Here is a 23,509-nt window from a genome sequence, read left to right on the forward strand (position 1 = left end):
TTTTTTGTCAGAAACTGGCTGAATCAAACAGTAGTTAAACAAATCTGGCTCACCCACTAACAAGCTGGTCACAAATTATGATTATGTGGGATGCTGTAACCTTCATAAATGCATACTGGCTGCAAAGTATCTCAATCCCAATCATGTGATAACTGCATTGGCTGCAAGTTTGAGTACCAGTCCTAAACCTACTTTTTCAGTGCTGGTATAACTTTGAACAGTCACTTAACTAGGCATTCGGTAAATGAGGATTACCTGTATATTTGCAGTATACTAACTGGTTTTAATAATGGAAACTGCCCAGAGGCGTTTACTATGAGATGTGTGGCAAATAAATAAACAAATAAATAAATATCAATCTACTATTGTTTCTGAAAGATTAATAATCACATCCATTGATGGAGTTGCAGCTTAGGCTATCACAAATATATATATAAGCATGGCAGCCTATATTTTAAAAAATACAAGCTATCCACAAATATTTTCACGTCACCAAAGCTGATCTTTCTAACCAGAAATACATTGATCAGAGCAAACATTCCTCTACTCTTTTGGTTTTATTCAACTAGCCAAGAGAAATGTTCTTTAATATTTTGTGTAAGTTTGACTCAAGAAGAATATTGCTTTCTATGATTTAGAAAGTTTTTCTCATGACCATTTCAATTACTGCTCCCCATTCCTATATTATTTCTTTTGAGAAGGGGAAAGAATTTTCACTTGATCAAATCTGAGATAATCCTTGTACAGAATGGGATTCTAGTTTATCAATAGATATTAATCTGTTAACAGTTATTCTCTATCAACTATCATCATAGAATTAAAGTGTACATATATTTTCTGTCTCATTACAATATAACCATTAAAAGGTACATTATGCTTTAACACAAGAATTCTACATATAAGGTAGTGCTAAATGCATTAAAATCATGCTTTGCATCCTTACATTTGATTTTTGGCAGCTTGTCTCTGTGCTTTCCGTTCTTTCCTTTTCTGATCTGGTGGCTTTGCAAACACAATTTCTATATTTTCTCCTTCTAAATCTTTGCCATTCATTCCTTCCATAGCCTATGAAGAATATAATTTGTAATCATTCTTACCAAAGTAGTCTTACAAATATAGCACACAAACTGTAAGTACAGTAGGAAAAATACCAACGGTACCATGTAGAACACACAAGATCATTGCCTCTCCCACTAAAGGCCACGTTAGTCTATTTCTTAATTTTTCAATGTGTAAGATTTAGAAATATTCTCTGCAACCATGAAAACCAAGAATGGACGTTAGGAGCAGAATTTCAGTATATTTTAGAATGAGTATTAACAAAGGTCATAGTACCCACTTCATACTTTAATTCATAATTATTTTTTTTTGTAGAATTTGACACTAGCGGAAAATCTGAAGCAAACTGATTTACTTAGTATAATTTATTTGAGTTTAACTTATTTACTGTCCTGGCAACAGTTGGTCTTGTTAGCTCATTCTCAACTATTATTCAGATTATTCATGAGGACAATGAGAACTGAAGATATAAAGTGTAAAAAAAGAGACTAAAGAGTTGATAACAAATTTGTTGATCGCAGCAAGGTTAATGATTTCTAGGAACTGGAAGACACGAGGCGATTATTGTTTGGAAGAATGGCATAAGGAAGTATGGGATATTGCCATAAACGATAAACTGACTTGTAATATTAAAGTAAGGAGGGGCATAATGAAAGTAAACGAATTCAATGGAATCTGGAAACAGTTCCTAATATATGATATATGATATAATATATAATATAATATATATTATATTATATTATATTATATAATAAAATATAATATAATATATTTTCGGGAGGAAGGGGGATACCACCACCAGAAGAAGCTTTAAGATTCTGGAAGCAGGAATGATCCCGAGGGATGGGGGAGCACTTGTTGATTGTTTGAAGAAAAAAAAGATAAAAAAAAGAAAAGAAGAACTAATGGTTTTAAATTGGCACACTATTGAGAGGATAATTAAACTTTCCCTTATTTCTTAGTAATAAATAAAACCCAAAATCTGACAACATAAAACTGTAGCATAAATTTTAAGTTTATGATAGATTTCTAAAGAACTTGTCACTAAGAGTCTATTTATGATTGCAGCAGAGTATCAATGTGATAAATACCTTAGAGCTAATTTTATGTAGTAGTTAAGATGTTAAGACTAGATACCAGGAGACCACAAATGCTACTTCTGTCTTACACATGAAAGACAGGTGAGGAACTATGGGATAGTCACGCCTTCTCAGGCCAAACCCACTTACATAGTTACAGTGGGAAAATCAGGAAATGTATGCCACTTTGAATTCACTAAATCTAAAACTATTAAATAAATGAAACTGGGAATAAAAACTTACCTTTACAGCACCATCACGCTCATCAAAATGAATAAAAGCATAATCTTTTAGCTTTTTCACTCTCTCCAGTTTTCCAAATTGACTAAAAGCCTTTTCTAGTATTTCTTCTGTGACTGAATTTGCAAGATTCCGTACAAATAACACTTTTACCTAAAACAAAGCATTGTTTTAGCTTAGTGTGACCAATATATTATTGCAAATAAAACAAGCATACTTATTAGATATACTTATTTAGCCTTTTTCAAAAAATAATTGTGGGTAAGTCATAACTGGACACAAACCAAAAATGTCTTAATTTACAAATAATTTTCTTAGCTGGACTACTGCAATGCACTGAGGGCTATCCTTGAAGAGCACTCAGAAGCTTCAATTGGCCAGAATGTGGCAACTTATATAGTTTTGGGCACACTGCAATATTCCTATATAACACCATTGCTGTGTGACCTGTACTGGCTTCAGTGCATTTAATTCAAGCTACTTGCTATTACTTTTAAAGCCCTACATGGCATGGATCAAATTACTTGCAGGATTTTTGATGGTCACTGATTGTTTACAGTACAGAGTTTTCTGTTCCAAGTTATAATGCTGAAAAACTGGTACTCATACCTGGCCCTCTATAGCAGCATCTCCCCAAGTCACATTAGTTTTCAATAATATGTTTTTTACCTAGGCCTTTGACAAGGGAAACATTTTTTCCTCCTTTTCTTATTTTGGGGGGGGGGGGGGGGCATGGTGGCTCAGCAGTTAAGACAGCTGGAAAACCAGCAGCCCAGGTTCGAGACTCAGACACCACACAACGGGGTGAGTGCCTCTCTTTGCTCCAGCTCCTGCCTACCTAGCAGTTTGAAACCATGCAAATAGATAAATAGGCACTACTTTGGTGGAAAGGTAACAGTGCTCTGTGATGTCATGCTTGCCACTAGGTGTGGAAATGCCTTTGGACAGCGCTAGCTCAGTGGCCTTGAAACAGAGATGAACACTGCCCCCTATTGCTATAGTCGACAATGACTAGCAGAGTAAAATCTGCAGGAACTCATTTACCTTTTTCTCTTGGTTTTATCGAAATTTCTTTGTTCAGTTTGTTCAGAAAAAGGACTTGGGCAACATACATATTGAATAAATTATTTTTATATTATCAAATTATTTATGGAGCTAAGGTTTAACTGCTACAACAGAGATGTGAAGATATTATTTGATACTAAGAGCCGAGATGGCGCAGTGGTTAGAGTGCAGTACTGCAGCTACTTCAGCTGACTGCTAGTTCAGCAGATCAGCGGATCAAATCTCACCGGCTCAAGGTTGACTCAGCCTTCCATCCTTCTGAGGTGGGTAAAATGAGGACCCAGATTGTTGGGGGCAATATGCTATTTAGTATACTGTCTTTGGTGTAAGCTGCCCAGAGTCCTCGGAGAGTGGGTGGCATAGAAATATGACTAATAAATAAATAAATTTGCTTTAGCAGAAAGTCCCAAACTGATCAGGTACTTGCTCCTGAAATTCTGAAATAAAAGTGGAACTTAACATCAATAATTAACAAAAGCCCCACCAGTCACAGGTATAGAATTTAGTGCAACATCATTTAGATAAATGAGGATATTAAGGCTAAACAAAATAGTAGTTTCTCACTGAGACCAGAAGTTTCAAAATAGTAGTTTCTCACTGAGACCAGAAGTTTAAGTCACTCAGTCACTCTCTGAATCTGTGCCAGTTATTCAGCTCACCAGTCAAGTTTGATGCATGCCCAAGCAAAAAAACAGGACATTCGTTCACTAATAACTAATCTCCACTCAAGATTGAAGTAAATTCATGGTACAATGTCTAAGTAATGAACTCTTAAAATACAAAATTCCTTTTTATATCCCAAATCTTTCAACATTGTTAGTCTCAACAATTTGGATGTAAACATGACTCTACAAGGAGCAAGGAGAGTATTTACTCCTTCTAAAAGTCATCCCAGAGTCAAAGGACTTTTAAAGACAATACTGGAGGTGGTATAGCTTTAGAAGGAAATAACACATACAGGAGGATAACAAATCTTTCCACTGAGTCAAATACTATTAATGAAGAGGAGCCTTTCTATAAATAAAAGGTGAGCCCAGGATTCAACAATATTATTTCTCTGCAAATTAACTAAATTTCCTGAAAAACTCATCATTACTAATGCTGAGTTTGAGCCTGTGAGGAATCCCTGTGGTTTGTGTTCATTGAAAAGCTGGCTGTAACCTTTACTCAGAAAAATCAAGGGAGGCAAAGAAAACAGATCACATTGGGAATGTAACATAAAAAACCCGGAAATTTAAGAAAATAAAGTGACAGTACTGAATACTATGCTTTAACAGACTTCACTGCCATAGCAAAAACGGGAATGGTGAAAGGTTGACAAAGAATCCCCCATATTAAAAAATGCGCTCACACCTTTTGGCAGGGTCACACTCTAACCCCTGTAGGAAAAATAAAGAAACCTAGTGAACACTGTTTTATCGATGAATTAAGGTACTATGAGATCAAATAAGAAAGGAGCTCAGGGAATATTTCATATTCCAAGGATGAAAATGTTTTTATGACGTTAAATATAAAAAAATAAAATATGAAACAGCATCACAGAAGTAACCAATAGCTACTGGAAACATCTATGAAAACAGATTATATAATTTGTATGAATTATTGTGTGTAAAACATTCCATTTAGAGAGGGGCAGTAAATGTTAAATATGCTATTTTACAGAACAGAATCTATGTTCTTATGATGTACATCAACAGTCACAATGTTTGCAAAAGAGCAGAAACAAATGCACACTATTTTCACTGCCCTCGTAAATTTACCTTTGCCATCACTTCAGGGTCTGGATCTTCTATGGGGTCAGCCCATTCAACTGTAACAACATTACCCCAAACTTTCACTTTTCCACTCATTAACCTACGCCTGGCTTGAGCTGCTGTTTTGTGATCTTCATATTCAAGGAAACAAAAGCCTCTGTTCTTTTTTTTGTCATCAGGTTGGTGATACAATATTACATCTGTGAGACCCTCTGAAATTGAAGCCAGTCATATACATTTAACTGTACCATTAGTTAAAAGTAGTGTATAACATTAAAAATTAAAAAAATGAAATAAAGAAATAAAGAAACTTAAAATTCCCATCTAAACTATTGTTTAACAAAGAGAATCAGCTCCAATTTCAAAGGACAAAAAATTAGAGTTGATGCACAAAGCACTTACATGGGTTTGGACATGGAGCCCAGTGAAACAGTTCTATCAATAAATATGGTATTTATGTCACACTATGCCAAGCTGGATCATTGAAACCAAGCTGCTGTGATGTCATGAAATTTTCATTTTCTATATCAGGTATGTCCAAACCATAGCCCATAGACTGCATGCAGTTCCATAAGAGTTTTCAACATTACGTGATTTATATACATTAACTATGTTACATATTTTATATGCGAATCAAGAAATTTCCTCTTTACTCAATGCGGCCCAGGCAAGCCAAAAGGTTGGACACCCATGTTCTAAATGCTTTACACCTTATATGACAAGAACAAAATGTCCCCTCTAAAATGGTGGCTGTTCCAAAACTCCATTAGCAGAGCATACAATGCAAATGCTGAAATAAATCTGGAATGGTCTCTCAAACTTCAGTTTCTTAAACAGTTCCCATATCTTTCTCTCAACTTTATCCCCTATGATCTCAGTTTACAAATGTCATCCATCATCCAACATCAGCCGAAAGATGGTGATAAAGTTCATCACAGATCACTTTAATAACAATTACATTATTAGCACCTACTAACTTACCTGTTACTTTACTAAATTCTTCTACAATTTGCTCCTTGGTTTTACTCTTAGGGATAGAGCCAACAAAGAGCCTATTATTGGCCACAGAGATACATACTCCAATATGTTTCCCAGAACGAATTTCATGATTGTTATACTAAAAGAAAGAAAGTTATATAACAAATTACTTTTACAGGCTTCTCTTGCACCCAATTATACTTGATGAGTTTGGCTCATATGCTTAAATGTCTTGATGTTGTCCAACTCTTCCTCTAATATGAAAATTTGTTCTCAATTGTAAAGGCCATCAGAGGGACTTTTGCTACATTTAAGAATGAAGGTACTAAGAACACTAACAACAAAGAATTGTTAAGCAACTGTAAAGACTAGTAACTCTTGCACTGAATAAACTCCAGGGTACAAACTGTATGTGCAATCTATTACTAATACAGGTCAAACAAAAAGTTTCCAAAATTCATTTGGAATCAAGTGTATCAAGCAGATACATGGAAAAAACATAGGGCAAACTTGACCACAGAACATGGAAAATGTGATACAATCTAATAGCGGCCAAACATCTGCTAGAACAAATGGGATCTGAACAGTTAACCTGCCCCTCCTGACGTCCAATAAGTATGACACTTAGCAATAACAGAACCAAACCAAACCAAACATTAGCTTATGTTCCTACCTATTTAAGCTACATTTCATCTGAAGTAAAATCGAGGCATTCTTCTGAGTGAATTTATTTATTTATTTATTTATTTATTTATTTATTTATTTATATATTTATTTATTTTTTAAATTTTTATACCGCCCCCTCTCTCAAAGGACTCGGGGCGGTGAACAGCCAAAATTAAAAAACATATAATATAAACATTAAAACACTATAAGAACAAAATTAAATTTATATTGGCTTCCCCCAATTTAAAACCCCTTACCCATAAAATTCACCAATTAAAAGATTAATAAGTATGAATGAAAAAGCCAGTTTGGTATAGTTAAGTTCTTGCCTAGAAACCAAAAACTGAGTTCTAGGCCTCACTTAGCCATGAAAGCCAGATGGCCAACTTTGGGCCAATTTCTCAGCCAATCTACATAATAAGGTTCCTGTTGTGAAGAAAAATAAGAGGTAGGACTGTTAGGTATGTTCTCTGCCTTGAATGGATGGATAGATGGATATTTAGTAATTTTTTAAACTTTAGTAACTAGACAACTCATTTCCACCTTCAACAGAAGAGGATTAATCTAAGGTTAGAGCCAGACTTAATAAACTCACTTGAGCCAATGACACATAACATGATTGTGATTAATATTAATTCTTGGTTAGTTCAGGTAGAATTGTCTTACTAGTTTTTAAATAAAGCTATAGAGGCAAGGCCTGGTTATTGCTTATAGATGGAAAACTAGAAAAATCCCACATGATAGGAAAAAAACCCAGAAGACAACAGTAACATATCAATTCCATACTAATGTCAAGAAAACTGCATGGTTGTTTTCACCAGAAAGCTCAAAGTTTTTACTTTTCAATGTAAAATCCAGAGATTCAGTGGCATGACTAAGCCTAGGCCCAAACTATTTTCACTGTCACTGCCGTATTATCTTCTGATTCTTTAAAGAGGACATAACTCACAAGAAACAATATACAACTAGTCCTCAACTTGGAGTGTTGGAGGCATTGTTGGAGGCACTGTTTAAGGTGCTTCCAGGTTGAAACCATTGATTAGTCAATGACATCACCATTACCTGGGGAAATGCCCATGGGGCTCCTTTCATGTCCTGGTTAAGGAAGGGGCCAGAGCAAATGTCTGGAGCTCACTCCGCCACACAGTAGCATTAGGGTCTAAAATGTGGACTTGCTAACCTCCAACCCAGCATCCTAACCATGTGAACCACTGCACTCCTATAAGTTTTACTGGATACTTTGTTGTTTTTTAATATGATTATTATTGAATGTTTTTTTAACAAAGTAAAAATTATAAAAGAAAATAAAAATAAAAAAGGGATAGAAAAGATTATAAAATGGCCCCAAATTTTCCTGATACATTTATAATTTGCCCCTTCTATCCAAAGTTATATCGTAATTTCTTTCTTTCATAAGCTACCCTATCTAATCGCAATCTTATCATCTATAAAGGGTATCCAATAAATTTAATTGTTGATATTTCTCTAATCAAAATACTTTTTTCTGTTGCTGGAACCTACAAAATCCCCTGAATAAAGCAGAAGTATCTTTTTCCAATACTCAAATTCCATGCCTCCAATATAACACCAAATAATATGTGCCAACCTCTCAAATCTATAGCACCCAAGCTTTTATAGAATTCTATCACTTCCCAGAAAATTCCACCATCCCAAAGTCAATGTTATTTTTTACCATAGAGAATAAATATTTCATACCAAACCATAGTCAAACACTAATAGGATTGTAGGAAACTTTGCATAAAGGACAGAAAACAGCAGCACTATTTAAAGTTATGCAAGAAGTAAAGGTTACACTTAGTAGGACCTGTAACAAATTTACCAATATTTTCTCTTATTAGGTTGGAAAATTGGGCTGTTAAATTTACTAATGGTCAGTCATTGGATTAGAGAAAAATACCAGTCCATTTTACCTAATACACAAACAATTAACATATTCCTGTAGTCTCTATACCAGTTATATAGAAATGTAACACATTTACTATAAAATAAGCCCAATTGAATTTGTTTCTGAGCAAGTTACTTCTCAGGACTTACAGGTAGTAAGATGCACGTATTATTGAAAACTAGAGTGGGATAAATATTCCCCTCTTTAAAAATAAACTGTAATTCCTGGCCTTTAAATAGCTGTATGACAAAAAATCATATGCTGAGTATTACAAATAGAGATGATAAAAGTCTTATGTTTTTAATATGGTCACTAACAATACACAGATTTCTGAAAGCCACTAGGTTATTCTATACATTACAAGATAAGCAGAAGATTAAGACATTTTACACAATTAGGTATCACAATAGTTGATTTTAAATTACCACAGAAAATATGAAAAACTTACCAATTTAACAGCTTCCTGAGCTGCCTCTTTGTTACAAAAAGTGACAAAAGCATATCCCCGGTTTAGACCTGTCAGGGGATCCATCATTAAGCGGAGATCCCAAATAGGTCCAGCTTTTTCAAATAATGGAACTAGTTCATCCTCAAATAAGTCCCTTGGAATTTTACCCACAAATATCTGTAACAACAAATCAAACACATTTTTTTCAGGAACTGAGATTTAAACAGAGAAACATTATATTCTCCAGATATGTTGCATCTCTTACCTCAGTGCCAACGGAAGGCTGTTGTCCTGAATAGACACACTCTGGTGGAGGACCACCATACTTCCTCTGTCCAGTTGTCACATCTAGTGTATAACCCGTTCTCTCCAAAAGAGCCTTCAAAGAGAGTTATAAACCAAGTACAATCAATGAATACTAATAAAATATTCCATTAATATAGAGCTATTTATTCTGTAGGTTCTCCAACCTACGTTAAAAGTCAGCCTTAAACCTAATTTTCCTATTGGGTCATGCAACTGATATGTCAAGTGAATCTATCAGAATATCAGAACATAAACCACTTGGGTAAGAACCAATGTAATGCCAAAGGTAAAAATTTCTCATTTTTCTGTCAAATCTGTTACACACAGTTTTCCAATTGCTTGTAAAACATCTGAGAACTTGGATTGTGAAGCAATAGTACAACATCTAAAGAAATAATAATTCTTGCAGATGTCATTTTCTGCAGAACTACACTTCTAGACATCCATATGCATCATCTTACAGTACCCTTCTTCAATTGCCTGTTACATTTCAAATACTTATTCAATTAGAAAAATCTGGGAGATTTAATTTATGGATCAAAAGATGAAGGATGCAGAATCCTCCTTTCAGAGAAATGAGGTTAAGACATGAGTTTCTGGCACAACTGAAGCAATAGGTAGTGCAAGAGAAGTTGCTGCAACTTGTTATGAAACACTATTTTTACTTTCCCTCAAAGGAATAAATAGATGATAGATGCATCCCTTAGACCAGGGTGTCAAATTGGTGGCCCATAGGCTGGATGCATCACGCACAGACCACACCCACCCTAGCTCTGTGAAGGATGTCGTGAAATGTCATGTGATGGCAATGTGACACGGCGAGTTGGACACCCGTGTCTTAGATACTATTAAAGATTTCATTTCTGCAAGCACATACATTTCCATTTCACTCAACAGTATAACTTAGTAATTCAGTAATTAGGAAGGAAAAAATGGAACCAAAGTAAGAATAAAACAAAAATTAAAAAGTTGTAGGAATGGATCCATACTATGCATAAATGTTATGTTCAAATTATTTAATCATTTCACTGAGCATATTACTCTGGATTTATTCATGACAATAATATTTTTTGTAATTTTTCCTGATAGAACCAGCTGAAATATTTGTGAGATATAATAAAGAGATTCAAGATCAGTGAGGCACATCCTGTTCATTAACCACTGAAAAATTAGCAGTACTGGACTACTTGTACTATCAGGTTATGTTAAAAGTAGTTACAACTGCTGGTTTAGAGATCAAATCTCAGGTTACACTGCTGATGAAGTGGCACTACAACTTCATGAAGTCATTTGTAAGTTATTCACATGTATCCTCCAAAAGCAAGATATAAATCAATCCTTCAAATCATAGTGCCATTGTAAAGTGTAAAAACATCAGTATAGAATGTCGATTATATTGTCCTAGTGTCAATTTATTTTATGTTCCTGAAGTACATTATCAATGGCACCTCCCTTAACAGGTACGAAAGAAAAACTGGATTTATATGAAAGATTACATAATAATATCCACAAGAGACAGCTACTAAAATGTATCCCAAGTATAAAAACTGAGCTGATAATCAGCACTGCAGGTAATATTATTTGTTTTGAATGACATCAATCTTCAGGGGAGAAAAAAAACACCCTGTGGCTGTATTCATACTATTAAAGCACCATGGGCTTAAGAAAAAGTTTCTTACAAACATACCTTGATTTTTGCCTCATCTGGTCCTTTGCTGGAATCTGCCACTTTGGTCCCTTGTTTTTCTCGTTGTCTATATGTTTTCATGACGCCACATAAAAAGGCACTTTTGTTCTAAAAATAAATGAGATGGATGGATTGAAAAAAATATGAACTACATTTCATAATGGATCAGTCGAAGATCAAGCAGTTTCTGTATATATGCTGAAATAAACAGAAATACTTCCATGGTACATTACCTGAACATGAGAGAGATCACTGTCTTTAAATTGTTGAAGCACTGCCAGTGCACCTTCTTCATTAAATTCCTTTAAAGCTTCAATAGCTCTTTCATCTAAATCACTGTGAGCAACTAGTCCTAGAAAAAGAAATATTTTATTCTAGGATGTCTCACTTAACTATTACGATATTCAAAAATGTAATTTCTCAAATTAATGACTAGTTGTTATTAATTGCGATGTTAGGAATTTTTCATACACTAAAATGCCAAAAACATTAATTTCTATTTTATTCCTTCTGGAACTTGAACACTTAAGGAATTCTAGAAAAACTTATTGCATCTGAGTAATTAGACAATACTTTTTTGTTTCAAAAAGTAACTGATGAAAACTCTCAGCCATTCTACTGCATCTCAAAACTATGCTTCAGGACATAACTGAAAACACTGTAGCCACTACACCCAGGAATCCAAACAGTGAATCAGAAAAAAGAGACATATGCAATTACTACTTCACTACACAGTCCTCCAAAAACACGCAACCATAATCCAGTATGAACTATTCCTAAAGGTTTACATTCCAACTGCTTGCCCTCACCACCACCCCTTCATTCAATGCCAAAGGCTACTCTAAACTAATAGAAACATTGCATATTAATATTGAGCACCCAAAAAATTAAGAAAACTGCAGTCCCCATACTTTTTTGTTTGGAAACCACAAAAAGTTGCTATTTTAGCCCAAAGCAAGGAAAGTCCAATAGAAAATAGTGAATTTGCAAGTTTTACATCTTACCTGCAACGTAAATTTCATCTAGTTTTTCAGCAACTTTCTGTGGTAAACCAGCATCAAGCAATGTCTGGAAATGCTCAGAATGGGTAACTGCAGCAGAAGTATCCATGGGCTCTTCAGTACCATTCCCATTAACATGTTCAGAAGCCATGTTTCCAGATATCTGTTCAAACGCAATAAGCATAATTAAGCTAGAGACCTTACAAGCCAAACAATTCGGGTGTCAATATATGCAGCTGCCTCCAAGATGCTTGCAGAGTTCTTTAGCCCGCTTTCCGAAATCAGAAAGCTGAACAACCTTTTTAATTTTATTTTTCCAAATGAAAAGAACTAATAGCGCAAAGCAATATCCTGAAACCACTGCCAAACTCTCTGACTCACGTCTCTCTGAAGCACGCCCTAAAAAGCTCCGAAGAAGCTCTTCTAACTAGTAACAAGCAGCAAACGGAGGCGGGAGGGAGAGAAAACCGGGAGGACGCCACCGCCATATAGCCATCCACTAGGCTCCTTTCGCCCTAGCCGCCCTGTGTACTTAACCTCTCCACGAGACCCGTTCCTCGACTACATTCAAAGTGTGCCGCCTTCCCGCCTCTCTGACAGGGCCTAAACCGCCAGGCCAAAAGGAACAAAGCGCTCTCTTAATCCGCGCCCAATCGAGGTGGCGGCGGTGGCTGCCGCCATAAGCCTGAGAGAAACACGTGCTCGGCGCGTTCAAATGTCTTACAACTTCCTCCAGCGACCGACTTCCCTCCCTCCCTCCTTCTCCCTGCCCCCCCCCGCCCGGAAAAGCAGCCTTTCCCTCTCCTCTCTCTCCCCCCCCTTTTTTCCTCCCTCAGGGAGAAGAATTGCAACACCTTGAGTCCTATTTCGCCACGCGGGATTGTGGGTGGGGGTTGGGATGGAAAAGGGAAAGCGAGAGAAGGTAAGAGAAGAAAATGAGCGCTCGACATCTGTCCGGCTCTTCCCTCCTCCCACCCCGGAACAATGCATACAAATCACAGCTCCTCTGCCGCCGCCGCCGCCACCACCGCCCCGCCATGCGTTTCCCACCAACTCCTGTGTGAGGAGAGTTCCGTTTTCCCAGGCGAGCTTCTCCGCCGGGCCCACCCGATTTTTACGTGGACCCGAGGCGGGCGGCTCTTTAACACCACCGCCACATCGGCTGCTGCTGCCGCCGCCGGGAGTCCCTGCCCTGCTCCTTCCTTCCCCACCCCACCCCACCGGCGCCTCGTGGCCAATGAATGGCGCCCGGACAATGAGGCGCTGGGAGCCTGTTCCGAGGACGGGCAGAGGCAGGCGAGCACGCGGATGGGGTCCCGCTTCCACGCCATGCCTTCGGCCTAGCGTGGCCCGCCTCCGGGAGTCAAGAATGCCTCGCAGGCAGTGGCGGCGGCAGCGGCACTCGCGGCACTCGGACAGGCCGCTGGCTCAAACCGTCCTCTTTGTTTTAAGGCCCCCGCTTCATTATTTTTTGGGGGGGAGGGCGAACGGCCGGCTATCCCCGAGGGACCTTTTCCCTCGCGGCTGTTTCCAGCCCGCCTTCTCCTCCCCGGGAGTTATTTTTTGGGGGGGCTCTCCTTTTTTTCATGCCCGACTCCTTCCCTCCCTCCCCTTCGCTTGACAATCCCCGGCGGCGGCTGACCTGTGTGGGCGAGCGGCGGGGGTGATGAATGGTGAGCGAAAGAGCTCCGGAGGGGGTGGTGGGGGCGCAGTGAAGGAGCTGCCCCTTCTCCGCTCCCTCAGCGTGTCCGGAGAATGTGCAGGAGCCTGCGTAAAATGGCGGCCGCTCGAGCGCTCACGCCGCTGCTGGCACCAGCCAACCCCAGCCCCCTTCCACTCGGCTCAGGCAGGGAGGGGAGAGGCGAGGAGGAGGAGGAGGAGGAGGTGGCGCCGGCGCCGCACGCGCGCGCGCGCGCGCCTCCTGGCGCAGCCCCAACGCCGGGGTCTCCCGAGCCGCTCCACAAGGGTTATCGCCCCGCCTGCTGCTGGGGAAGAGGGTGGGGGAGGGGGAGCTGAGCTCGGAAGCAGGCGGCGACCAACCCGACTGCGCACGCGCGCTGTTAGATGCATCCCTCGCGTAGCACGTTGCGTAGGAAGTTCGTCCTCTTTTTTTTTTTTTTTGACAGGCGCCCGGGGGAGGCTTGGGAGCCTTACGGGATTCTCCCCCCCCCCTCCCAGATCCTGATCACTCCCTGGTGCGAATGATTGGTAATTTTATTCTCAAGCTGCTTCTGTGACAGGCTCATTTGCCGGTGGGAGGGGGTGTTGGTCGGGGTGATGAATTTTTGAATGGCTTTGTGGTATTGCTGAGATCGTGAATAAAAATACTAATCACAATAGGTGGCGTATAAATATTGGAAAAATTCAACGCTGTAGCTAGGGAAACATCACATTTAGAATGCATTCAGATCATTACAGCAGCCTCCGTGGCACCAGGGTATAATCCAAATTGAAGTACAGATAGTCCTCAAATTAATCTATCTCTTCTCTTTGTACACTCTGAAGGATTATTGTACCAGAACAGTTTTTGAATCAAAGTAGAGTAAAACTTCCATAGCTCCATAACCTCCCTACATTGTCGACCTCCCTAAATTGATCTAATTGTCCTAGACCAGACATATGCTATAGGTACACACAATCGAAAACCAACCTCTCTATATTGACAACCTCTGTAAATTTTATCTTGACCGCCTGGGCCTTGACACACAGTATGAATTTACTTTCTATACCTTGACCAGTTGAGTCAAGTCTGCACCAAGGGCAAGAAAAGTGAAATGCAGAATTGGTAGCAATGAATTTCTTTCTTTCAAGAAGGATATCAAAGAATACAATATTTTTTACTTTGATTTGGCAGTTTAACAATAATAATTATGGATTCGTTTCATAATACATATTGCACAAAGATTTAATTTTTTCCATTTTTTTCCCTCTTTTTCAGTGTTGATAAAAAAATAGCCAATGGTAAAATGAAACAAATACATACACAGACATATGCGAGCCGTTTTACTCCTTTTACTTTGCAGTGGTCACCATAGCAAATGCTTGGAATGAAGTTCAGGCTGAAACTATACAGAAGCGCTTCAAGAAAACTGAATTTGTTACAACTCAAAAGCAAGATGTTGCAGCCTCACTAGGCAGCCCATCTCCCATGGAGGGATTCGAGGGAGTAGATTTTGAAGAGTTTGTTGCAATGGATGAGGACGTGGCAATGTGCAATGAACCTGACCTAGAAACAGTTTTCCAATTGGTATGGAACGAGGTACAACCCAGCGGAAAAATGCTGAAAGTAAGTGATGAAGCAGAAGAATAAAGTGAAGAATTAGGTGAGGAGGACACAGAAATTGCAGATATTCCAAAAGAAGAGGATGTCAGTCATTTGATAAGGCAATTAAAGTCATTTGCCGTGGAAAAATGCCCAGGTATCCGAGTGATATAACCAGCATTGAGAGTGCTTTCTCCACTTACTTTTATAAAAAGAATAAGAAACAGACTAAAAAGAATGAACAGACTGAGGAAACAATACATACGTAAATATTGATTTTGTATGATACAATATTTTATGAATAATTTTCCTGTTTTCATTATGTTTCTGTATAACATTCTCTAATAAAAGTTGTACAATAAAATGAGGCACGTGTACGTATTAGTACAGTTGTTCCGTATAATGATAACCACTGTATGTTGACCCCTTTCCTTCAGTTCCTTCGGTGGTCAACTTACTGTACTTCAAATCCACTAATTTAAAGAATATGTAAAAGATTTAGGGTCTTTTATAGCTGTGTATATTCACAAAGTTCTGGCCATTGCAGCATATCTGCAGTTACATGATCATGGTTTCCAGTGCTCCTGGCCAGCTTCCCACAAGCAAAGTCAATGGGGAAACCAGCAGGAAGCCAGAAATCATTCTTAGTGCATTGTACTGCAATAATTTTTGAACAATAGCAATATGATTTGGGGAAATTTAATGTTTATTCTGGTTACATCACGGCACTACCTTTGTCTCAAAGGATGGCCCAACAGGTCATGGGTTTGTTATATAAAACTATAGGTTAAGATACTTAAAATTTATGGTTTAAAGACTAGAGAGGCCAAATATTAGTAAAAATTAGGAAAGCATTAATTGGGAAAAAACTACATTTATGCATATTCCAGCAGTACATAGCTATCCCTCATTTAGACGGAGCGAATAACATTACTAATACCAACTGGATTTCATTCTAAAACTTGCCATATTTAAATACAGAAAGGTGATCTTTTGGGTTCAAAGCTGCACTTCTTCAGGATGCCTAACCTTTTTTCTGGCCAGTTGATAAAATAAATGTTAAATTTGGCCTTTCCAGGCAAGATTACCGAGTTCTTTCTGGTAATGGAGAACAAACATATAGTAACTACTAGAGAAAAATGTATTTATTCTTCCTTTCTCCTTGCAATCCTGCTGAAAATTGCTAGCTTTTTGCTCCCATTAGCTGGAAACGTATAATCTTAAATAGAATTACTATAATCTTGTTTTAAAATTGCTGGTGTCTTGTTCCCGCCCAACAATTACCCCCAATATTACAAAGCTGAAGTGGGTGTTCATGTGAGGGTCAATCAGACATTTTAATTGATCCCACTTCCACTTTAAAGAATTCAGAAGGAAAGAAAGTATAAATGGTTTTACCAGATTTGTGAAAATTACAAGTTATGGAAAGTTGCAAATTATGTTCAAATGTTTCTGGAACTGAAAAAGCCCGGATTATATCTTTCAATGCTACCCATAACTGAACCAGCAAACCAGTAAAATGTCAAGTGAAGTTGAAGGTCGTCTTAAGGCTGGGGCAGACTTCTCCAGCACTGCGGGTGAGGGAATGTATGCATGTCATTCAGGGACAGTTGCATAGGTGTTACTTTTACACATCAGAGAATGTTAATGTTCTGGTTAGGCAGCCCTCAAACAGCAAAGCACAGAAGTTGGATCAACCAATCAACACACATCTCAAAATTGGATTCAGGTTTGCTTTGGAGTCTGAAGCTCTCTGCAACCTCCTTACACACAAATCCCATTGTAGTGTAGGTATGTGGCAAGGGCTATGGGCAGTTGTGGTCAACTCAAAGTCAGCCTTTAGTAAGGACTGTCTTATGCAGAATGAACTATTGATTCACAGTATTGTCTGCACTAGAGTGAACTGGAGAAGTATGTGAAGTGCCAGTTCTACTGTGACACACTTTCCCTTAAAGGAAATTATGGCACCTATGAAGTATTTCATGGGGTCAAATTGCCTGACTCCACTTATAAATGAAACTGTCACTCTTTACAGGAGTCATCTGCAGATCCTAAAAGTACTGCTACTCATTCAGTCTTTGTACTCTATCTTCCAGTTTACCTAACAAAGCTAATTCAATAAAGCGTTATAGATTACCACTTCGAGGCACTTGCTGTATCCAGTAATGGAAGAAGACAATTCACAACCAAACATGCTCAGAGGCTCAGTTCTTTTAATTTTTAGTTGCAATGGTTGTGTTGCTTTTAGACTGGGGGAATATGGTTTGTTTTGGAATTGAACTTTAAACTGTACATTTATATTTAAACTTCATATAAGCTTGAAGGAACCTGCTGCCCAAGACAGGTTTCTTTTTAGCACATTAGCCCAGAAGACTCACCACAATGTCACACATTAGAATAGTTACTGTATATTCAATACAACTGTGTTGGTCAGATGTGACTGAAAATGTGTAACTTTTCGGCTACTTTTTAAAATGGCTGTCGATTGCATATTTTCATTGTTTGGACAAGTATAGTTAAATTGTGAAGATTACTGACTGGAGCTTGAAACCTTTTTGGTGACACTTCTCTCCTAAGAACTCTCCAATTTCCATAAGACTTCCAAATGCTGCAGTTCTAACATTTAAATCTACAAAACTCCTTTAAAGGCATAAACAAGTCCTAGCAAAGGGAATGTCTGAAACATTTAAAATTCCTTTCATAAGTCATTCCTTTAAAGAGAATTTTATACATAGCATTACAGTAATACTTCTACCATTTGGTCTCAAATATTACTGAAAGTAATTATTCTGCTCTTTAAAATGTTTCCTTATTCACCTTACCAACAAAGTTTCATCAATAAAAATCCAATCTGGTACATTAAATCTTTATTTGTATAATTTATTGCAATTACAAAAAATACATTCTGGTGTTAATAAAGAGTTGTATGTTTTTAATGCACTGATTTTCTTCAAATCTTCAAGCTCATGCATGATGTTAACTTCGGCCAAGACAACTTCAGATTATGTTCCCCTTCGACTTCAACACTGTTGATAAAAATGGACAAATGCAGGAGACAAAGCATACTAATTTATATCTTGCCACATGCTTGTGCTCAAAAATCCTAGTGAGGGTCATTTGAGCAAACACAAATTGCACTATTCAGAATTATCTGCCATATTTTGGCACATTCATTCATTTAAGAACAAAAATACATCTACAAAATAGTCTATATTCTCTAGTCTGGTGTTGGACATTTGCACGTATGGGCATTAACAATATAACATTTGCAGAACTGTAAATTCTCAGCAAAAGTTAATACAAGTACAGTAGTCATTCAACTGACATACAAGCAGTTGCTTGAAATACTGTTTTCAAGCAATGTTTTTAATTGTTTAATAGTCTGGATATTTTAGTGTTCATTCATTGGAGTTCTCTTATCAGTCCTGAATCCAGCTAATAGTTTAATTGTGTTGTATATTATCTTACCTTTTTTTCCCAGCAGACATAATGTCTGTCTTTAGTCCAAGACTGCTCCCATATCACTGTTGAAAAGCAATGATGGAATACTTTACTATACTGAGCAAGGCAATGTATTTAAAAAATTGGCTTTTTTTCCCCACAACTTAATTCTTTTAGTTCACAATTGGGGTCAATATGATAGGACTGCCAACAAAAATGTCTAATATACTAAAGTGCAGCTTCAATGAGAACTGAATTTTTAAAATTGAATCTTAAATTTGCAGAGGTTGCAAAGATTTATTTCACTTTCATCTAAATTAAGCCTAGTAGTAAATCAGAACACAGTAATCCAAAATATTCTACTCACTTGATGCATGTTAGGAATCAGAAACTCAAGACCCAATGCCAAATGCGTCCCAGCTGCTCTCTGAATTTCATCTACAAGTCAAAATAGCATCCGTGTAAGAGAATATTCTAGCAGCAATGTTTCTGCATAACAAATTCCAGTTGTATTAATGGCAATATAACCTCAGAAGCCGGATCCAAATTGGCATTTTTTCATCAAGAAGTCAGGTTCGGGATAGGCTCATCACTGGTTGGGCCATTCCATACTATTTATTATAGTAAAAACAATTCACACATACCTTCATCTTAATAGTAGTGTTATCAGGTCTGAAAAGAGAAAAAGCAAATGTAAATTCTTATTCCTTACTTTGCATTTCTAGTAAAGGACAAGTTGTTATAAAGAAGCATTCAAACAAAAATTGATTCAAAGTTATTACTTTGCACCAATTGGTTCAAAGTTATGGAATTTAAGTACAAATGCAACACCTATAATGCCAAGAAGGAAAAAATATTAATTGAATGCAAATTACGGCTTCCAAAGACAGGCTTGCATTCTTTACATTCTTAAGAGTTGTCCATTCATCAGCAAAATTAATTTTCTGTCTCTAACTTTCAAATCAACCCCAGAAGGCTGAGAAACCCTCAGAATAGATTTGAGAAATTTGATTCTACAAGAGAAATATGTAACTATCATTGTAGGCCTAAATGATTCCAACAAGAATGCCATTTCATGAACAGGAATGATTCCATTCTTACAAAGTGAAGATTTTTCCAACAGCAAATGTTACAATTGAAAAGGAGGCCTTATACATATATACTCTTAGTAGAGGGAGTTTGGTTAAGGTACTACCCTAGAAATCAGGAACCATGACTCCTTCAGGCATAAAAACCAGTTGGCTAACTTTGGGCTTCACTCTCAGCCCAACACACCTCATGGTTGTTGTGGGAAATAGTAGGCAGGAGTATTAAATATGTTTGGCACCTTGAGTTGACCTAATTTTTAAAGTGTGATAAAAATTCCTATACAACAATTTTCCAAATTTCACATCCAGGTAGCCCTATGGCCACAATTGAGCCCAACATTTATGTTGCTAAGTGAAATATTTGTTAAGTGAGTTTTGCCCTATTTTATGACCTTTCTTGCTACAGCTGTTAAATTAGTAATATGGTTAAGTGAATCTGGCTTCCTCATTGACTGTCAGAAGTTTGCAAGAACTGATCACATGACTCCAGGACACAGCAACTATCATAAATATGAACCAGTTGCAAAACATCAAAATTTTGATCACGTGATCATGGGGATGCTGCAACAGTTGTGGGAAAGTCATAAATCATTTTTTTCAGTGACACTGTAACTTCAGTCACTAAATGAATTGTTGTAAGTCAAGGACTACCTGTATAGCAACGATCTTTACAGCGACAAAAGTATTTCAGTTGGAATTATGTCTATAAGATATATAGTATTTGGTCAAGAATTTATTTTCATCGGTCACACTAACTCCAAATTGAAAATTTACACAGACTATAGAATTTGCTGCCCAGTAGTCTAACCAAAACTATTTATTCATAGGGATGTCCTTATCCAGCAAATATTTCATAATAAAATATTTTTAAAAAGATAAATGCAAACTCATATAAAGAAAAATTGAAGAGGTTAAAACATGAAAAATAGAAAATATACAAAATTTGAATATTACTTTAAAATTCTCCGTATCAGTTGCGTACATGAATCCAAAATATTCTAATTTTACACATCCACTAACATGATAAAATGACCCTTTTAGTTCACATCTCCAACATAAATTCAAATTACCATTATAAATTTGACAATGAATATTTAAATTCTTAATGGCTTGTGAACTCTACCACAAGAGACAACTCTTTCCAAATAATTCAAGCGAAGATAATTTTTGAATGCCTTGTTCTGACCAAATTTCCATGCTGAAACGGAGCTAGCCAATTATGGAACATTATGCTCCTTCACATTTTGCCAGCATTTCCTATGAGGCATACCCCTTTTAAATTCCCTTTATTTTAATCTACACAGCTATAATGCATTTGTTTTATCTTTATTAACATTTATTTCAGCATTATATATAGGCAATAGTGAGTCAGAAAATAGAACCAGAAAAAAGCAACTTAATTCTTTCAAGTTTTAAATTAGATTTCTCACAAAAGTATCCAAGTAAGGATAGTCCTGACAGTGTTATTCTAACCTACTGGTAAAATTTAAAAATGTACACCAAATCTTAGATGTTATTCATTCACAAATGAGCCTCTACCACCCACTGCATTTTATATAAATACAGCAATATTACAAACGACTGGTTCTAATCCCATGTATGTGTGGTCCCTTCTTCATAAAACAAATATATTCGTCTACAATCAAATATAGTGCAATACTTAAAACTAACATTCAATTGTGAAACGTACCACAGAGTTCATTATGTGTAACAGCAACACCATCACAGGTTTTAGGGTCATATTTCCTGGAACGTAAAAAAAATAGTTTTAAAAATCAAATGGCAAATACCCTTGTATAGTAATCAAGCTTTGTAAGTGAATCCTAATATCTGGAGCTTCCTTTTCACGTTATTCACTTGCATGTGTAACTGCATGTGTCATTCTGGAACTATGCAGCACGAAATCACCAATTCAAATGACAACCCGTTACACACCACGTGACTTTAAGTAAGCCATGCTTTCAGAGCTTCTCTCCAACCCTGGTCCACCAGCAAAAATGTGCAGGGTAGTCATTTTTGAAGTATTATAAACTGAACTATTAACTATACTTATAGTATCTAACCAGATTTCCCCCCACCTCTCTAGCCACTAGAGTTGTAGCCGAGCATCGAAACCAAGTCCTTCTACTTTAAATCATGTACTTTATCATTAAATCACGCCCATTAATCAGCGATGTGCCTCACTCCCTTCAGGCTCAAGTTTGCAATCTCAAAGCATCTCTCTCCCCCTGAAGCAAGTCCTGCAAAAATGTCTTTACAATCTGCACTTTTCAAGGGCTGCACGGGCACTCCGGCTCCTAACAGCTTCGAATGTTGAGTTTAATCTTTAAATGACACCCAAGCTGCAAGAAGCGCTGAACCGCGAGGGGCTGGACGGCTGGTTCTCTCCTTTTCCCGCCAATAATCGCGCTCCCATCCACCACTGCGGGCTTTTGGCGCGGAAGGGAAAAATCTCTCGTGGGGGGGAGGGAAGGCTTTTCAATTAAGAGGTTACATTTGAAAGGGAAGCCTCCCGTTTTTTTCCCCATCCTTTCTTTTAAAAGCTAGCTCCGTTGCACGTTATTCGAGGCTCGACCCTCTTTCTGTCTCACAGCCGCTCAAAAACAAGAGGTAAAATGCGCCGGATTAGGGGATACCCACAAGAGCGGTCCCTAAAAAAGGAGTGCCGTCCTCGTGCAAGTTGCCTTCTTTATAACTGTCGCAAATTACCCCGAGTGGGGGGAGGGAAAGAAAGGGAGGGCGAGCCACGCACAAAATGGCGGCGTCCGTTTTTTTTCTCCTTCCTCCCACCCGCCACAAACTTACCACGCTCCGAACGTACAAGCGAAAGGGCGCGCGAGCCCTCTCAAGGCTTTATATAAGTCTCCGGGCACGAAAACTAGGCTGGTCACGCCCCTCCATTCTCATTGGATACAGGGGCGGAGAGCAGGGGGAGGCTGTTCTTCCAAGGGTTAATTCCGCCCCACCCCCTGCCCCGCCCACGAAACGTAAGAGCTACGAATGCAATTTTAAATCCCTCGTGGTTTATTTTTTTTTTTATTCTTTTACCCCGATGCCCTTTTTGTCTTTTATTATTCTCTTTGTGGGGACTTTCTTCCATTGTTTCTCCACATTAAGACCTGGAAAAGAACAGAGCGGGGATTTTTCCCATTGCGGCCGTTACGAAAAGCGAGCTCGGCTGCACGGAATTGCTTTTAGAAGGGATTAGTGGTAAAAGCGGTGTCCCTTAAAAGTGAAATCCAAACCATTTGCCATGTTGAACATAATGCAATCTTAATGTTGCATATTAATAATATTGCACATTAATATCAGTGCAATTAAAAGCCGAGAAGCGGTCGCACCAGCCATTGTTGTCATTTTTGTTAAATGCGGTAAATATCAATGAACTAGTTTTTGTATTTTGTATGCATTTTGTTGGTAGCACCCATACAAATGTAGCTGGGGGTCAGCAGAAACTGCAGCGCACCTGGCTTTGGGGGAAGGGGAGTCGGCTAGGGCTACGGTGCTGCCGGGGTTCTTCTGACTGAGG

The 23,509-nt window shown here is 37.9% G+C and overlaps 1 protein-coding gene, 1 long non-coding RNA gene and 1 other non-coding gene across 21 annotated transcripts in view; all 3 read right to left on the reverse strand.

Annotated features, from left to right (window-relative positions):
- Positions 1 to 14,226, reverse strand: part of SYNCRIP (synaptotagmin binding cytoplasmic RNA interacting protein) — a 21,872-nt gene extending 7,646 nt beyond the window's left edge. For 5 of the 19 annotated variants that reach the window (XM_034408930.3, XM_034408928.3, XM_034408927.3 and 2 more), the window contains exons 1-10: positions 13,832 to 14,219; positions 12,193 to 12,352; positions 11,422 to 11,540; positions 11,189 to 11,296; positions 9,461 to 9,574; positions 9,196 to 9,372; positions 6,179 to 6,314; positions 5,204 to 5,409; positions 2,382 to 2,531; positions 944 to 1,065 (exon numbers count right to left, since the gene is read on the reverse strand). In XM_034408930.3, coding sequence (XP_034264821.1) covers positions 944 to 1,065; positions 2,382 to 2,531; positions 5,204 to 5,409; positions 6,179 to 6,314; positions 9,196 to 9,372; positions 9,461 to 9,574; positions 11,189 to 11,296; positions 11,422 to 11,540; positions 12,193 to 12,340 — 1,280 coding nt within the window. In that variant the 5' untranslated portion in view covers positions 12,341 to 12,352; positions 13,832 to 14,219. Of the gene's footprint in view, positions 1 to 943; positions 1,066 to 2,381; positions 2,532 to 5,203; positions 5,410 to 6,178; positions 6,315 to 9,195; positions 9,373 to 9,460; positions 9,575 to 11,188; positions 11,297 to 11,421; positions 11,541 to 12,192; positions 12,353 to 12,726; positions 12,907 to 13,181; positions 13,409 to 13,831 lie in introns of those variants that run through there. The other 14 variants (XM_087882557.1, XM_087882556.1, XM_087882555.1 and 11 more) reach the window with 9 other exon arrangements.
- A 4,075-nt stretch (positions 14,227 to 18,301) lies between these two features.
- On the reverse strand, positions 18,302 to 22,809 carry LOC117660738 (uncharacterized). The gene is made up of 5 exons (XR_015731379.1): positions 21,671 to 22,809; positions 19,537 to 19,564; positions 19,260 to 19,330; positions 18,920 to 18,975; positions 18,302 to 18,477 (listed from the first exon to the last, which is right to left on the reverse strand). It is a non-coding gene; the product is annotated as an uncharacterized LOC117660738 (long non-coding RNA).
- On the reverse strand, positions 19,419 to 19,490 carry LOC117660913 (small nucleolar RNA SNORD50). The gene has a single exon (XR_004589852.2). It is a non-coding gene; the product is annotated as a small nucleolar RNA SNORD50 (small nucleolar RNA).
- Positions 22,810 to 23,509: the final 700 nt, after the last annotated feature.

Source organism: Pantherophis guttatus, chromosome 1 (assembly GCF_059756535.1).
Source record: "Pantherophis guttatus breed Tessera chromosome 1, ASM5975653v1, whole genome shotgun sequence".
In the NCBI taxonomy this organism is placed as follows: domain Eukaryota; kingdom Metazoa; phylum Chordata; class Lepidosauria; order Squamata; family Colubridae; genus Pantherophis; species Pantherophis guttatus.